The 16,511-nt window shown below is 58.6% G+C and overlaps 2 protein-coding genes across 2 annotated transcripts; both read left to right on the forward strand.

The window, feature by feature from the left end:
- The first annotated feature begins 148 nt into the window (after positions 1–148).
- Positions 149–2,932, forward strand: CPLANE2 (ciliogenesis and planar polarity effector 2). Its single transcript, XM_041419523.1, has 6 exons — positions 149–158; positions 978–1,115; positions 1,184–1,336; positions 1,468–1,592; positions 1,684–1,823; positions 2,704–2,932. Exons 2-6 carry the CDS (start codon positions 1,013–1,015, stop codon positions 2,930–2,932), a joined length of 750 nt encoding a protein of 249 aa, XP_041275457.1. The 5' UTR covers positions 149–158; positions 978–1,012.
- Positions 2,933–4,248: 1,316 nt separating this feature from the next.
- EPHA2 (EPH receptor A2) lies at positions 4,249–15,782 on the forward strand. The gene is given in 18 exon segments (XM_041419456.1): positions 4,249–4,269; positions 4,272–4,425; positions 7,212–7,279; positions 7,798–8,461; positions 9,252–9,407; positions 9,502–9,834; positions 9,948–10,072; positions 10,471–10,630; positions 10,739–10,838; positions 10,958–11,013; positions 11,092–11,217; positions 11,300–11,482; positions 12,054–12,115; positions 12,224–12,433; positions 12,593–12,742; positions 12,968–13,161; positions 14,267–14,422; positions 15,173–15,782. Coding segments are annotated over 18 exon segments (3,024 nt in total). The 3' UTR covers positions 15,279–15,782.
- Positions 15,783–16,511: the final 729 nt, after the last annotated feature.

The following is a 16,511-nucleotide window of genomic DNA, read 5'->3' on the forward strand; positions in this document are numbered from 1 at the left end:
GCTGGGAGCTGGGGATGGGGACCTCCCAAAATCCGCATCATCGGGGTCACTCCACGTGCCCCCACAACTCACCGCGCACGCGCAGCTGCGGCTGGGCGTGGTTTCCATTGTGCTCCGCCTATTTTCGTGACGTCACGGCGAGGCGGAAGCGGCCTCAGGTGAGCGGCGGAGCCGCGTCTTAAAGGGCCCGCGCGGGAAAATTGGTGTGGGAGACAAGGCATGGGAGAGATTTGGGGGGCAGCGGGGGCAGCACAGTGGGGGGAAGAGGACAGGGGCTGGGCCTTCCCCCCCCTAAATGATGTGGGGGCACGGGGTCAGCTGGGGGCAGCACAGACCCCGCAGGGGTGGCAGGCACCCCACAGGAGTGCAGGGACTCCGTGTGGGGCTGTGAGGGACACCCCGGGAGGATGGAGGGACACTGAGCGGGGCAAGGTCCCCAGAGTGGGGCTGTGAGGGACACCCTGGGTGATGGAGGGACACTGAAGGGGGTAGGGACCCCAGAGAGGGGCACAGGAACCGGAGAGGGGCAGGGAACCCATGGGAAGGCGGTGGGACCCTGCAGGGACCCCGAGGGTGGGAGCAAGGGTCCTATGGGGGAGGGGGCAAGGACCCTGTGGTAGGGTACTGGCGTGGCAGGGGGGCACAGAGACCCCCATGGTGGGGCCAGGAACCCATGGGAGGGTGGTGGGACCTCCTGGGGAGGTGCAGGGACCCCAGAGAGGGCTTTGGGCCCCCAGAGAGGCGTCAGGGACTCCATAGGGAGGGCACAGACCCCATGGAAGGGGGGCAGGCACCCCATGGGGGGTATCAGGCACCCTGTGGGTGGTTTTGGGGACCCCGTGGGAGGATGCTGGGACACTGGGGGTGTTTTAGGGACCCAATGGAGGATTTATGGATCCTAGGGAGGGTCCCTGGACGCTGGGGTGGGGTCAGAAGGGGACCCCAAAGCTGCAGATGCAGTGACCCCATAGGGGAAGGGGGGCTGTTCGCCGTCCCCCAGGTTTGGGGGCCCATGGCAGAGCAGGACTGGGCGCTGGAGCCGGGCTGGCTCCTGTCCCCCGCCGGCCGCCCCTACCTGGACTCCATCCTGCACAAGAACCAGCGGAGAGTGTTCGGTGCGTGCCCCCCCTGCGCCCCCCAGCCGGGCTCTCAGCCCCCAGAATGACCCTGAGCCCCTCCCCAGGTCTGCTGGAGCGCCCGGCGCTGCCGCCCGCGCTGGCTGTCCCCACGGTCACCTACAAACTCTTCCTGGCGGGCAGGAGCGGCGTCGGCAAGACAGCTCTGGTGGCCTGGCTGGGGGGGACCCCCGCGCCCCCCGCCCACCACGAGACCCTGGGTACGGCCGGAGGGGTCCCGGGGGTGACAGTCCCGCTGTCCCCGCAGGCATCGAGGCCACCACGAGACCCTGGGTACGGCCCGGGGGGGACAAGGGTGTCCCGGGGGTGACAGTCCCTTGTGTCCCCGCAGGCATCGAGGCCACCACGCTGTTCTGGCCGGCCAAGCCCCGCGGCAGCAGCCGCCCCGTCCTGTTCCAGCTGCAGCTCTGGGACTGCGGGGACGGAGCGCTCAGGAAGTTCGAGCACCTGCTGCCCGTGAGCTGGGGACGCGTTTTGGGGTGGGGGACGCGTTTTGGGACGGGGGACACCCCCAGGACCCCGCGGTGAGGGGTGTCCCCGTGCCCAGGCCTGTAAGGAGGAGGCGGACGCCGCCCTGTTCCTGTTCTCCTTCACGGACCGCGCGTCCTTCGAGGAGCTGCCGGCGCTCATGGGCCGCGTGCTGGGCCCCGGGGACCGCCACCTCGTCAGGGTGGTCGTGGGCACCAAGTATCCTTTTGGGGGGTCCCCAAAAGTCACCCCATGGCGGGGGGATTGCACCCCCGGGGCTCTCAGCGCTTGGCATCGCGGGGGCTGAGAATGGCACACCGATGGATTGCCGATTCCTGCTGATTTTCACGGGGTTTTGGGGTTTTTCTAGGTGTTCCTTGACCCGCCCCCCACCCCAAAATAGGTTCGTACCACCAGATTTCTCAGCATTTGGTATCTCAGCAGGCTGAGAATGTGCACAAATGGTTGCACCAATGAGTTCACAGCTCCCGCTTATTTTTAGAGAGTTTTGCCGTCCTAAAGGAGATTTTTGGGGTGTTGATGTCTCCCTTGACCCTGTGTCCCCCCCAGTCAGGTTTGCACACCCAGATTTCCAACCACTCAATACCTCCTTAGCCTGAGAATGTGCAACTCTCATTACACCGATGGGTCCTCAACTCCCACTGATATTTTAGGGGGGTTTTATTTGGGTCACAACTCCCACTTATTTTTGGGAGTTTTGGGAGGATTTTCTGGGTCTCCCTTGACCCTGTGTCCCCCCTCAGTCAGGTTTGTACCCCCAGATTTCTCAGCACTTGTTATCTCAGCAGGCCGAGAACGTGCAATACTTTATTGCACCAATGGATTCACAATCCCCATTTCTCTTTAGGTGGTTTGGGGGGAATTTTTCAGGGTGTTGGTGTCTCCTTGACCCTATGTCCCCCCCACAATCAGGTTTGCACCCCCAGATTCCAAACCACTCTGTCCCTGGGCAGGCAGAGAACACTCCCACCTGGTTACAGCGATGTGTTCACAACTCCCGATGAATCTCGGGTGCTTCTGGGGGGATTTTCCAGGGCGTTGCTGTTTCCCTTGACCCCGTGTCCCCTCCCCACCCCAGATTCGACCTGGCCCCGCACGCGGCCGTGACGGAGGGGGACGTGCGGGCCTTCGAGGAGACGCAGGGGCTGCGGGTGCTGCGGGCGGGGGGCGCCGCGGGGGCCGGCGGGGCGCGGGCGGGGCTGGCCCGGGTCGCCCCCGTCCTGGACGCCCTGGTCGAGGAGCTCTGGCGGCGCGACCAAGTGACTGCCGGGGTCACCCCGGGGGACACGGGGGACACCCCGACATGAACCCCCTCTCGGGGTGGGTTTGGGGGGTGGGAGGGGTAAAGAGGTGCTTTTTTTGCTAAAATCAGTGATTTTCTGTGAAAAAGATCATGGGTGGCCTGATTTGTCCGATTTGGGGGAGTGGGGGCTTTGGGGGAATTTGAGGTGAGCGGAGTACTGGCGATTTGGGGTGCTGGGGTAATGACGATACTGGGGAATATGGGGTGCAATGGGATCATCAGGAGGTGGGTGCTGCAGGATTCGGGGTGCTGCAGATCCTGGGAGATTTGAATTTCAGTGGGATCATGGAATGGGGGTGCTTGCAGGATTTGGGGTGCTGCAGTTGCTGGGGGATGTGGGATGCACTGGGATCCTGGGGATGGGGGTGCTGCAGGTGCTGGGGGATTTGGGGTTCAGTGGGATCATGGAACGGGGTGCTGGGCCTATTGGCAGATTTGGGGTGTTGTGGATCCTGGGGCTTTGGGTTCTGTGGGGTGTTGGGGGATGTGGCTGCAGGGGGATTATGGGAACAAGGGTGCAGGATTTGGAGTGCTTTGGGGTACTGGGGGATTTGTAGTGCTAAAGGTGAAGGGATTGGGGTGCTGGGGGTGCTGCAGAGGTTGGGGGTGCTGTGGGATTTGGGGTGCTATGGAAGATGCAGGATTTGGGATGCTTCGGGATCAGGGGGACACGGTTGCTGCGGGATTTGAGGTGCTGGAATTGATGGGATTAGGGCACTATGGGATTTGGGGTGCAACGGACGATCCAGGCTTTGGGGTGCTGTGGGATTTGGGGTGGTGTGGGTGACGGGATTTGGGGTGCCGTGGGTGATGGGATTTGGGGTGGTGTGGGTGATGGATTGGGGGTGCTGTGGGATTTGGGTGCTGCGGGTCCATGAAGGCGGTGGTGCTGAAGATTTGGGGCGCTGGGCCCCGAGGGGCCCGGGCAGCCCCCCCAAACCGGTCCCCCCCAAACCCCCAGTATCGAACTGGTGGGCGGGGGGCGTGGTCGGTAGTAACCGCGTGGTCCCGCCCCCTGCAGCCATTGGCTGCCGCCCCCCCGCCCTTCCCACGCCGATTCATGAATGAAAGGGGAGGGGGCAGGAGGGGGGGCGCGTTCACCCCTCTGGGGCCGGGCCCGGGGGATCCCTGGGGGGCTGCGGGAACCCCGAACCCCCCCCCAGGGCCGTGCCCCACCATGGTGGGGCTCGCACAGCCCCCTCCCCTCCAGCCGGCCGCGTCCCGCCCTGGGGCGCGCGCCGTCCCAGTACCATACTGGTTCATACTGGGAGCGGCCCCTGCGCCTTTAAGAGCGGGCGTGGCCGGTGACGTCAGCGGGGCATGAATGAACAGGAGCGGGCGCGCGGCCCCGCACCCCACACCCCCCGCACTCCCCGCGGGGCCGCCGCTCGTGGGGCGCGCCCGGGACCCCCCAAAACCGCCCCGCCATGGCGGGCACCCTCCCGGCCCTCACCCTCCTCCTCCTCACCGCCCTCAGCCCCCTGGCCGCCGAGGAAGGTGAGTCCCCAACTTTTTTTTTATGGGGGGGGAGCACCCCGAAACTCCTTTATTGCGGGCACCCCCAAGGGTGGGGTGGTTTTGGGGTAAATTCGGGTGGTTTGGGGGGAGCTGAGGAGTCGGGGAGCGCTCTGAGGGTAAAGGGTGGTGTGGGTTCCCCCTTCCCCCCCGCACAGTTTGGGGTGCGGTGGGGAATCCGCAGGTGTCGGAGCGCGTTTGGGGGGGGGGGGGGTTAAAATTAGGGGAAAAGTTGAAATGAGGGCGGAGAAGTTTAAATTAAAAGGGGAAAAGTTAAATTAAGGGGCAAAAGTTAAATAATTGGGGGGGGACGTTAAAAAGGTGTATGGGGGATAAAAATACAGGGGGGAGAAAGCTAAAATGAGGGGACAACTAGAATAGAGGAGAGAGAAATTTAAATGGGGAGGAAAAAAGCTAAAATGAGGTGAAACCCAAGAGTTTGGGGCAACTTTTCCCATGCCGAGCGTCCAACCGACGCGCCGGGGCCAGGTCCTGCTGGGAGCCCCCAAAAGAGGCTGGCACAGAGGTGAAGGTGGGGGAGATTAAAAAATAAACCCCCAAAAAAGGGGAAAATCACCTTAAAATGGAGCGTTTCCCATGGGTGGTGCAGGGTCGGGTAGGATCCGGCCGGAGAGCTGGAAAACAATGTCAGGAAAATCCCAAAAAATTGCTGGGAAAAAACAAGCAGCGTCTCGGCCTCCACCTCACAACCCTTCCCCCGGTGATTTTGGGGCTTAGTTTAGCAGGGTTGCGCAAAAGAAAAGGGGGAAATTCACTTTTTCATGTATACCTGGAAATTTTTAGGATTGAATTTCTGTAAACTCTGTTTGACTGCTTTAATCCATCACTTTTTGAGGGCAAGGTGGAAGAATCTGGCCCCAAATGCAAATAAATCAGAGGCTGGGATAGAAAATACTCCCTAAAAACTGAAAATGGGGTAAAAAACCCTAAAATGAGGATTTTTGGAAATGCTGGGGGGACAGCAGAGGGGGTGACCCTGTGGCAGTTGTGGGATTTGGGTGTGTTCCCAAAGTGCTGTTTCCCAGGAGGGAATGTTGGGATTTGAGGTTTTAAAAGTGCATGGGGGGAAAGGGAAAGTGCTGGGAGAATGGTGGGATTTGGGGATTTCGGGGGGATTGGCTCCCCTCAGTGAGATTCACTGGGATTTGGGGTGAGCTGAGGTGGGGAGGCAGTTAAAGAGGAGGGAACGGAGCGGGATTGGGGCTGGGATGGGATCAGTTTTGGGATTATGATTGGGGTTCAGATGGAGATTGACGAGGGGATGAGGATGGGGAGGGGATGGGATTCATTTTGGGATTGGGATTCTCGTTAAGATTGAGACGCAGATGGGATTGGGATGGGGACAGGAATGGGAGCGGAGGGGATGGGATTGGGGTTCACTTCGGGAATGGGACGGGACTCGGATTCAGACAAAAATTGGGATCAGGACAGGGTTAGGGCAGGGCCGCGGACAGGGACAAGGATGCAGCCGGAACGGGATTGGGAATGGGACGGGGGTGCCGCTCCGGGGCGCGGGGGTGGCGATAGGGTTGGTGGCCACATCACGGTGGCACTGGAGGTGGGGGCGGCCGTGGCCGGGTGACGAAGGCGACGGAGAATTTGATGATGATGATGGTGGCGGTGGGTACAGGTGACTCCCGGGACGGGGCTGCGGCCCCGGCGCTGTCCCGGGAGCTCCCGCGGCTGCTGCGCCCCTGGAGCAGCCCCGGCCCCGGGACTGTCCCCAGAGCCACCCCCGGGGGCACCGGCGGGGAACCCCCGCCCGCTCCGGCTCTGGCTCCGGCAGCTTTCCGCTCTCCGGAGGCTCGCGGGGGGGATTTCCAGCCTCAGGAAAACCGGGATATCCGCCCCGGCATCCTTCCTGACCCCGGGCACGGCGCGGGGGGGACGCTGCAGCCACCCGCGTCCCCCCAGGCAGGTTCTGGGGTCCCCCCAGGCAGGTTTTGGGGTCCCCCCCAGACCTGACCCTCCCGGGGCGCCGCGAGCCCGTCCGTGCTCAGCCGGGGGAGCTGGGGGGGCACATCCGTCCCGAAATTGCCCCGTCCCGCCGGACCCATCTCGCCGCTGAACCCGGGCGTCCGGGCACATTCCTGGGGGGTGATTCACCGGGGGGCCCCGCTCCCTCCCCGGCCTCCTCTTCCTCCTCTTCCTCTCCCGGCGCTGGATCCGGCCGCCGCCCTCGGCATGCCAGGGCAGGTCCCGCCGGGCCCCGCGGCTTCCCCGCCTCTGGGGGCGGCCCCGGGGGGCTTCGTCCAGCGGAATCTGCCGGGAACGGGGGGATCCGTGGGTCCAGGGGACACCTCTGGGGCCTGGGACGGTTTGGAGGTCCTGGGGACATCCGTGGCTCTTGGAGTGAATCTGTGGGTCTTGCGGATATCCAGGGGTCTTGAGGACACCCATGGAACCTCCTGGCATCTGTGGGTTCCAGGGATATCTGTGAGTGCCCAGGACATCCAGGGAGCCTGGTGGGATATCTGTAGGTCCTGATGGCATCCATAGGTCCCAGGGATATCTGTGGGTGCCCAGAACATCCATGAATTTTGGGGACATCTGTGGATCCCAGGAGTGTTTGCACATCCCGGGGACTTCCATGGGGACATCTGTGGGTCCTGGGGAGCGTCCGTGGGTCCTGGGGGACAGACATCCAAGGGCCAGAGTGGGGTATTGGTGGCATCTGCAGGTCCTGGAGCAGTCTGTGGGTCCTGGTGGCATCTGTTGATGTCCCTGTCCTCTCTCCTCTCCCACAGTGGTGCTGCTGGACTTCGCCAAGGCACACGGGGAGCTGGGCTGGCTCACCCATCCCTACGGAAAAGGGGTGAGCACCCATGGATCTGGCATCTTGGATGGGGGCACCAGGATGGGGAATGGGGACAGCCATGGGGGAGCCCCATGGGGATGGGACAAGGACATCTTTGGGGACCTTCACAGGAATGGCGACGAGGGCATCCATGGGGGTGGGTGAATGGGGACCTCCATGGTAATAGAGATATCCATGGGGATGGGCCTGCGGGCATCCACGGGAATGGGGACAGGAGCATCTGTAGGGAGGAACTTCCACAGGAACATTCCACGGTCATGAGGATCTCCATGGGCATGGGGACAGGGAAACCCATGGGGTTGGAGACCTCCACTGGCATTGGGCTGGGGCTCTCCATGGGACCAGGGACACCCATGGGGATGAATGTGGGGACCCCCATGGGGTTGGAGACCTCTGGGATGTGTCTGGGGACCTCCATGGGGATAGGGACAGGGGGAACGAGATGGGGACAAACCCATCCCTGGGGACAGTGCCTCAGTTCCCCTCCATAGCCCCATTTCTGTCTCCGGGGACAGTGGGACCAGCTGCAGAACGTGCTCAATGACTCCCTGATCTACATCTACTCCGTGTGCAACGTCCTGGAGGGCGAGCAGGAGAACTGGCTCCGCACCAACTGGATCTACCGCGGCGTGGCCCAGCGCATCTTCATCGAGCTGCAGTTCACCGTGCGCGACTGCAACAGCTTCCCCACGGCCGGCGGCGGCTCCTGCAAGGAGACCTTCAACCTCTACTACGCCGAGTCCGACGTGGATTACGGCACCAACTTCCAGAAGCGGCAGTTCAGGAAGATCGACACCATCGCTCCGGACGAGATCACCGTGCAGGAGGATTTTGCCGCCCGCAATGTGAAGCTGAACGTGGAGGTGCGGTCGGTGGGGCCGCTCCGCAGGAAAGGTTTCTACCTGGCCTTCCAGGACCTGGGCGCCTGCGTGGCGCTGCTCTCCGTGCGCGTCTACTACAAGCGGTGCCCGGCCGTGGTGCGGGGCATGGCGCGCTTCCCGGAGACCGTGGCCGGCGCCGACTCGCAGACCTTGGCCGAGGTGCGGGGCTCGTGCGTGGCCGAGGCGGTGGCCGAGCAGGCGCCGGCCCTGCACTGCAACGCCGACGGCGAGTGGCTCGTGCCCATCGGGGAGTGCCTGTGCCGGGCCGGCTTCCAGAGCCTGGGAGACACCTGCCAAGGTATGGACTGGGCTAAACTGAGGGGGTGTCTGAGGACGGGCCAGCTTGGTGCGTGCCTGGGGCGGGGTGGGAGGGAAGAGGAGTGGGGGTTTGGCCGCAAAAATTCCCAGTCCTGGATCCTCAGCCTTGAGTGGATTGTGGAAGGGCTTAGCTGGGAGAAGGGTGGGGCCGTGACTGCAAAAATGAGGTGAAATGCCTGAAAAATTCCCGATTTGGAGTTGGAGAAATGAGGCTCCAAAATTCCCACCCCTGGAGCCTCATCCAGCATCCCCAGTGTAGTGAGAGCTCAGACAGGTGAAGGGTGGGCTGGAGTGATCCCAATAAAGTAGCAGCTGCAAAATAAGATTACCCTAAAATTCCCCATTTGAGCTGGAGAAATGAGATGTTGGACCCAAAATTCCCCATCCTGGACAATTCTCCTGCATCATGGGCTGAGCCAGGAGGGGGGTGGTTTTGGGGGAGCTCCCCAATAATAAGAAGCTGCAAAATGAGGTGAAACACCCTAAAACCCCTGCTTTGTTATGGATAAATGAAGTATTATCCCAAAATTCTCCATCCTGGTTCATTCCCCTGCAGCATCACTCACACAGTGAGTGCAGCAGGGCTCAGCCTGGAGGGGGGTCATTTTGGGAGGGCTCCCCAGTAATAAAAAAACTGTAAAATGAGACAAAGCCCCCTGAACTCCTCTCTGGGTGCTTGGGGGGGTCCTTCCCCCCATCTGCCAGGTGCTGATCCCGTGAATGGGGAGCAGGATTTGGGATCTCACCCGTGTCTCCTTGTGTCCCCTCAGCTTGTCCCCCTGGCACCTTCAAGGCCACAGTGTCCTCAGAGAGCTGCCAGCCCTGTCCCGCCCACACCCTGCCCGCCCCGGCCGCCGCTGCCGCCTGCCCGTGCGAGGATGGATTTTTCCGGGCCCCTGAGGACCCCCCGGAGCATCCCTGCACCCGTAAGTCACCTCCGGAGGGGAACACCGCGGTGGCACCTCACTGAGGTGACACGGCACCGCCCTGTCCCCTGACCCCTCCCTGTGTCCCTTGCAGGTCCCCCCTCGCCCCCCCAGGCTGTCACAGCCCTGGGGTTGGGGGCTGCGGTGCAGCTGCGCTGGGCCCCCCCCGCCGACCCCGGTGGCCGCGAGGACGTCACCTACAGCGTCACCTGCGAGCAGTGCTGGCCCGAGAGCGGCGAGTGCCGGCCCTGCGACGGGGGGGTCCGGTTCTCACAGCCTCCCCAGGGCCTCACGGGGACAGAGGTCACTGTCACCGACCTGGAGCCACATGTCAACTACACCTTCACCGTGGAGGCCCGCAACGGGGTGTCCCCCTCCAGCCACCAGCGCAGCGTGGCCAGCGCCACCATCAGCGTCAACCAGACGGGTGAGGGGACACCAGCAGCTCCCACACCTTCCCTTCATGGTGGGGACGCATCTGTGGTGCCCCTGTCCCCTATAGGAACACCTCAGTGACGTCCCTTTGTGTCCCCACTGCAGAGCCCCCCCGGGTGACATCGGTGAGCCTGGATGGACGGACGGCCACCAGCCTGGTCTTGTCCTGGACGGTGCCACTGCGGCAGCAGAGTCGGGTCTGGAAGTACGAGGTCACCTACAGCAAGAAGGTGACACAGCCTGACACCCCCAAACCCACCCCTCCATCCATGTCACCTCCATCTGTGTCACCTCCATCCTTGCCCCCAGCTGTGTCACATCTGTTGATGCAATCTCCATCCACGTCATCCCTCCATCCGTGTCCTGATCCACATCAGCCCCCCATCCACGTCACTTCCATCCTTGTCCCATCCCTGTCACCTCCATCCCTGCCCCATCCATGTCACCTCCCCATCCACATCACCTCCATCCTTGCCTCCATCTGTGTCCCTCCCATGTTCATCCCTCTATCCACGTCACCACCAACCCTGCCCCATCCATGTCATGTCCCCCACATCACCTCATCTTTGCCCCACCCGTGCCACCCCTCCCTGCGTGTCACCCTAATGTCACCCTGCTGTGTCCCCAGGTGGATGAGAACAGCTACTCAGTGCTGCGCTGCGAGGGCACCTCTGTCACCCTGCCCAAACTGTCCCCAGGCACCGCCTACGTGGTTCGGGTCCAGGCTCTCACCGCCGACGGCCACGGGGCCTTCAGCCCCCAGCATGAGTTCGAGACCCTGCCCGAGGGTGAGGAGGGGCTTGGGGAGGTCAGGAGTGGGAGGTGGGGGCTCCAGGGGGTGTCAGGAGGGGGTGGGGGCTCAGGGCATGCAGGGCTCACCTGGACGGTCCCCACAGGTTCCGAGGCCATGGCATCGACCACCGTCATCGCTGGCAGCATTGCCGGCGTCATCTTCGTTGTTGTCCTCTTGACCATTCTCCTCTACATCCTCCGGCGGTAAGGGGACAAACCCCCCCCCCCCCCCAAAACACCCCAAAAACCCCAAAATATCATTGTCCCACCACCGAATATGGGCGAGGGATGATCTTTTGACACAAAATGCTGCTTTTCCACAGGAGGAGGAGGTCACGGCCACGCCAATCTGCTGAGGATGTCTACTTCTCCAAGTCAGGTGAGCCATGGGACAGTGGGGACAACGGGGATGGGCAGGGGGTGACAGGGGTGCTGACCCCCTCCTTGACACCCCCAGACCAGCTGAAGCCCCTCAAGACCTACGTTGACCCCCACACTTATGAAGACCCCAACCAAGCCATGCTCAAGTTCACCACTGAGATCCCTCCATCCTTCATCACCCGCCAGAAGGTCATCGGCGCAGGTGCGTGGCTTTTTCCCCCCAGCGACACCCCAAAATGGGGGTGGGACAGGAGGGCTAAGGGTGCCCACGTTTTTTGGAGCAGGTGAATTTGGGGAGGTGTACAAGGGCACCCTGAAGCGTGGTCGGAAGGAGGTGCCAGTGGCCATCAAGACGTTGAAGGTGGGGTACACGGAGAAGCAGCGCGTGGACTTCCTGAGCGAGGCCACCATCATGGGACAGTTCTGTCACCACAACATCATCCGCCTTGAGGGCGTCGTCTCCAAGTGTGAGTGTCCTCTGTGTCCTGTCCCCCCCAAAAAACCAACCCAATTTCCTAGCAAAACACCCCAAAAAAAGCTATATAAAACCAGGGTTTTTTGAGCAACGGCACCAAGGGGAATTCAGGAGACTTGGGTCTTTCTGGGGGATGAGGCTGGGGATTTTTCTGGGGAATTCAGGTTTATTTGGGAGGTTTTATGGGGAGCTTAAGGGATTTTTGGAGGAGTTGGAGGAGTTATTTTGGGGTTTTGGCTGTTGGGGTTTATTTGGGTCTGTAAGGGAGTTGAAACTTCATTGTTGTTTTGGGAATATTTTGGGGAGTTGGGGATATGGGGTTTTTTGGGGAGAATTGGTAGGGTTTGGATTTTTGGGGGTGGTTGGGGTTTTTTGTAATTTTTGAGCGGTTGGGGTTGTTTTGGGGGGTTGGGTTTTTTTGAAGGACATTGGGCATTTGAGGGTTTAAGGATTTTGGGAGGGCTTGTGGGAGGTTTAGAGATTTTAGGGGGGTGCCTTTTTTGGGGGGCTTGGAGGGATTTTTTTTGTGTTTTTACCTATTTTGGGGTTTTTCTTTTGTACAGACAAGCCCTTCATGATCATCACAGAGTACATGGAAAATGGGGCGCTGGATAAATTCCTGAGGGTAGGTGACATGTGGTGGCAATGACCACAGGGTGGTGGAACCTCCAACACCCACCCCAAGAGGTGGGACAACAGGTGGATTCCAGGCTGGATTCTCCCCTTTTCCCAGGAAAAAGAGGGCGAATTTGGCGTCATCCAGCTGGTGGGGATGTTGAGGGGGATCGCCGCTGGCATGAAGTACTTGGCCAACATGAATTACGTCCATCGGGACCTGGCTGCCAGGAACATCCTGGTGAACAGCAACCTGGTGTGCAAAGTGTCCGATTTTGGGCTCTCGAGGGTGCTGGAAGACGACCCTGAAGCCACCTACACCACCAGCGTGAGTGTCACTGCGGCAGGGCGGTGGCCAGGGAGGGGTGGCTGGCTGGCCATGGAAGGGTGGCTGGCCAAGGTAGGGGGGTGGTTGGTTGTGCTGGGGTGGTTGAACAAGGTGAGGTGGTTTTCTGGAGGTGCAGGGTTGACCCCAATGTCGCTGTAGGGCGGGAAGATCCCGATCCGTTGGACAGCACCCGAAGCCATCTCCTACCGCAAGTTCACCTCTGCCAGCGACGTCTGGAGCTACGGCATCGTCATGTGGGAAGTGATGTCCTACGGCGAGCGGCCCTACTGGGAGCTCTCCAACCACGAGGTGAGTGCCCACCCTCCACCACCACCTGTGTTTTGGGAGACATTCAAGGCCAGGTGGGACAAGGCTGGGATCAACCTGCGACAGTGGAAGGTGTCCCTGCTCAGAGCAGGGGCTGCAATGAGATGAGCATAAAAGTCCTCCCAACCCAAACCATTCTGGGATTCTGTGAATGAACACCTTTTTTTGGGGGACCATCCCTGACCCTTCTCCTCCTCCTCCTCATAGGTGATGAAGGCCATCAACGAGGGCTTCCGCCTCCCGGCGCCGCTGGACTGTCCCTCGGCCATCTACCAGCTGATGATGCAGTGCTGGCAGCAGGAGCGCTGCCGGCGCCCCAAATTCACCGACATCGTCAGCATCCTCGACAAGCTCATCCGCGCCCCCGAGTCCCTCAAGGCACTGGCAGATTTCGACCCTCGGTGAGTGCAGGGAGCCGAGGATGGGGTTGGGGGCAAGAAGAGGGAGGGGAGCAGTTGCCCAGAGCAGCTGTGGCTGCCCCTGGATCCCTGGCAGTGCCCACGGCCAGGCTGGACAGGGCTTGGAGACTCCTGAGATAGTGGAAGGTGTCCCTGCCCATAGCAGGGGTGGAATCAGGTGGGCTTTAAGGTCCCTCCCAACCAAACCAGTCTGAGATTCTCTGATTCTTGCACATCTTTGTGTCTTCTATCATTCTTTGCATAATTTTGTTTTCATCTTCGCATTTTGTGCATCATTTTTTGCACTCTTGTGGTGCTGTTTTGGGTTGGGTTTTGCATCTCTGCATTCCCTCATTGCTTCTGGCATCTCCATTTCTGCATCATTTTATGGTATTCTCACATTTCCACTTTTTGCAGCATTTCATTTTCTGTGTCACAATTTCATCTCATTTTTGCATTTCTTTTTTGGCATCTTCCCATTTCTGCATTGTTTTTTCATCCTTCCATTTTCAGATTATTTTTTGGCATCTTCCCATTTCTGCATTGTTTTTCCATCCTTCCATTTTCAGATAATTTTTTGCATCCTTCCATTTCTGCATCATTGTTTTAACCTTCCACTTTCACATCATTTTTTGCACCATTTCATTTCTGTGCTATTTTTGCATCCTTCCAGTTTTCTGCGTTATTTTTTCCCCTTTCCATTTCTGCAGTTTCTCATCTTTCTGTTATCACATTATTTTTTGCATCTTTTCAACTCGTGTTATTTTTCCATCCTTCCACTTTCAGTCTCTATTTGCCACCCTTTCATTCCTGCACCATTTTTGCACCTTTCCATTCCTGCACTGTTTTTTTGCATTGTTTAATTTCTACAATATTTTTGTGTCCTCGCCTTTCTTCATCATTTTTTGCACCTTCCCATTTTCACATTGTTTTTTCACCTTCCCATTTTTGTATTATTTTTTTACACCCCTCCAGTCCTGCATAATTTATTACATCGTTTCCTTTCTTCACCATTTTCACGACCTTCTGTTTTCACATTGCTTTTCCAGCCTTGCATTTCTGCACCACTTTTTTTGCATCTTCCTATTTTTGCCTCATTTTTCCGCAGGGTGTCCATCCGGCTGCCCAGCACCAGCGGCTCCGAGGGCGTCCCGTTCCGCTCGGTCCCGGAGTGGCTGGAGTCCATCCGCATGCCCCAGTACACCGAGACCTTCATGGCCTCGGGCTACAGCACCATCGAGAAGGTCCTGCAGATGACCAGCGAGTGAGTCCCTGTCCCCTGACACTCCAGACTGTCCCCTCACCACTCCCCTGCTGTCCCTAGGATGTGTCCCCGCACTGTCCCCATACCCTCCCCTCCAACTCCCGAGGGACAGCGATGTGCTGGGAACGGAAACCACTTCTGTGGCCTTGGTGGCCCGAGGGATAAAATTAGATGTTCCTTGGCTGGAGAGGCCGGGATGAGCTGTATCCGTCCATCTGTCCCTTGAGATGAGCCATGTCCATCCGTTCCTTGGGATGAGCCATGTCAGTCTGTCCATCCCTCAGGATGAGCCATGTCCATCCATCCCTTGGGGTTAGCTATGTCCATCCATGCATCCATCCCTTGGGATGAGCCATGTCCATCCATCCATCCATCCCTTGGGATGAGCCATGTCCGTCCATCCATCCATCCATCCATCCATCCATCCATCCATCCATCCATCCATCCATCCATCCATCCATCCATCCATCCATCCATCCATCCATCCATCCATCCATCCATCCATCCATCCATCCATCCATCCATCCATCCATCCATCCATCCATCCATCCATCCATCCATCCATCCATCCATCCATCCATCCATCCATCCATGTATCCATCCCTTGGAATGAGCTGTCTCCACCCCCCACCCATCCCCACCCCAGGACGCTGCTCCTGGCTCCCCCCAATGCCGGGCTGTGGCCGTGGCTGGCTCCAGCCCCTCCCAGCCCCACTCCTGACCCCGTGTTCCCGTGTTCCCCTTTCCCAGGGACATCAAGCGGATCGGGGTGCGGCTGCCGGGCCACCAGAAGCGCATCGCCTACAGCCTGCTGGGGCTGCAGGAGCAGGCGGGGGCTGGGGGGGCCCCGGGCTGACCCCAAACCCCCCGAACTCCACGTCAACCCCCCCTCCTCCCCGAGGGGTTTATTTATTATTTCTGTAATTATTAAGGGTTTTTTTATAGTGTTGTTGATATTGTCCCCGCGCCTGGGGATGAAACGGGTGCTGTCCCTTCCCTCCCCCCTAAAAAAATGGAATTTCAAACTTGTTTGGAACTGGGGGAGGGATTTTTCTTCTTATTTTTCCCCCACATTTCAAGAAAAAAAGGGCTCAGTCCCAAAACTGATTTATTTTTGCTTTTTTTCTCCCTATTTATTCCTCTCCCACCAGGTTTTTGGGTGGTTTTTTTTGCCCTTTAATGCTGATCTGCCAGTGTTGCCTTGTATTTTTTAACCTAATTTATTCTATTTTTGTATATTTATTGCGAGAGATTAAAGGTCATGTCAAGTTTGGGAGAGAAAAAAAGGGGGAAATAAAAAAACCCAGCTCAGATGTTTTTTTCCCCCTTTTTTTCATGGGTTTATGGGGATTTTTGTGGGGTTTTGAATAAAAATATGTGCTTTTTGGTTTTCTAGAATATTGTTTTCCCACTGGTTCACAGAGATTGAGGGTATTTGGGGGGCAAAGAGAGGGGGTTTCCCCTGGATTTTAGGGGTTTTAAGGGCATTTAAAGGATTGTAAGAGGGTTTTAAAGGGTTTTTTAGGTGTTTTAAGGATTTTTAAAGGTTTTGGGGGGTATTAAGGGGGAGTTAAGGAGGTTTAAAGTTTTGGGGGTTTTTAGGCATTTTAAGGTTTTTTAAGGAGTTATCAGGGTCTGTAAGAGTGTGTTAGGGGCTTTAAAAGGGTTTAAAGTTATTTTTTAGGAGGCTAAATGTTTTTTAGGGGGTTTATTTAGGGTTTTTTGGGGGGGTAAGGGGATTTTAAAAGTGAGAGGGTTTAGGAGTTTTAATGGGGATTTAAATGGGTTAAAGAGGATTTTTAAGGGGGTTTAAATTAGTTAAAGAGGGGTTTTCTAAAGGGTTTACAGTTTTTAGGGGGTTATCAGGGATTTTAAGGGGTTTCACAAGGCTCCAGGAGCGTTTCCCATCCGGGGCCCCTTTCCCCAGCAAAACCCCGGAGGAATTTGGCCTTTTCACCCCCCGCCGCTCCCCCGAAGCCAAAGCCCGGCCGCGCCGGCTGCCCGGAGCCTGCAAATGACTGGGTAGGAAAACGCCGGAAAAAAGGGGTTTCGCATTTTTTTCTGCCCCAAACCATAATAAGGGACGGGT

This window comes from Onychostruthus taczanowskii, unplaced genomic scaffold (assembly GCF_017590055.1).
Source record: "Onychostruthus taczanowskii isolate IOZ18803 unplaced genomic scaffold, ASM1759005v1 scaffold61, whole genome shotgun sequence".
Classification (NCBI taxonomy): Eukaryota; Metazoa; Chordata; class Aves; order Passeriformes; family Passeridae; genus Onychostruthus; species Onychostruthus taczanowskii.

What these genes read in the sequence shown, in the direction of transcription:
- CPLANE2 (XM_041419523.1), top strand. Translation starts at nt 1,013, where the DNA reads ATGGCAGAGCAGGACTGGGCGCTGGAGCCGGGCTGGCTCCTGTCCCCC. An exon ending in GAACCAGCGGAGAGTGTTCG is followed by an intron (nt 1,116 to 1,183) that starts GTGCGTGCCCCC and finishes GCCCCTCCCCAG; the next exon opens with GTCTGCTGGAGCGCCCGGCG. An exon ending in CGCCCACCACGAGACCCTGG is followed by an intron (nt 1,337 to 1,467) that starts GTACGGCCGGAG and finishes GTGTCCCCGCAG; the next exon opens with GCATCGAGGCCACCACGCTG.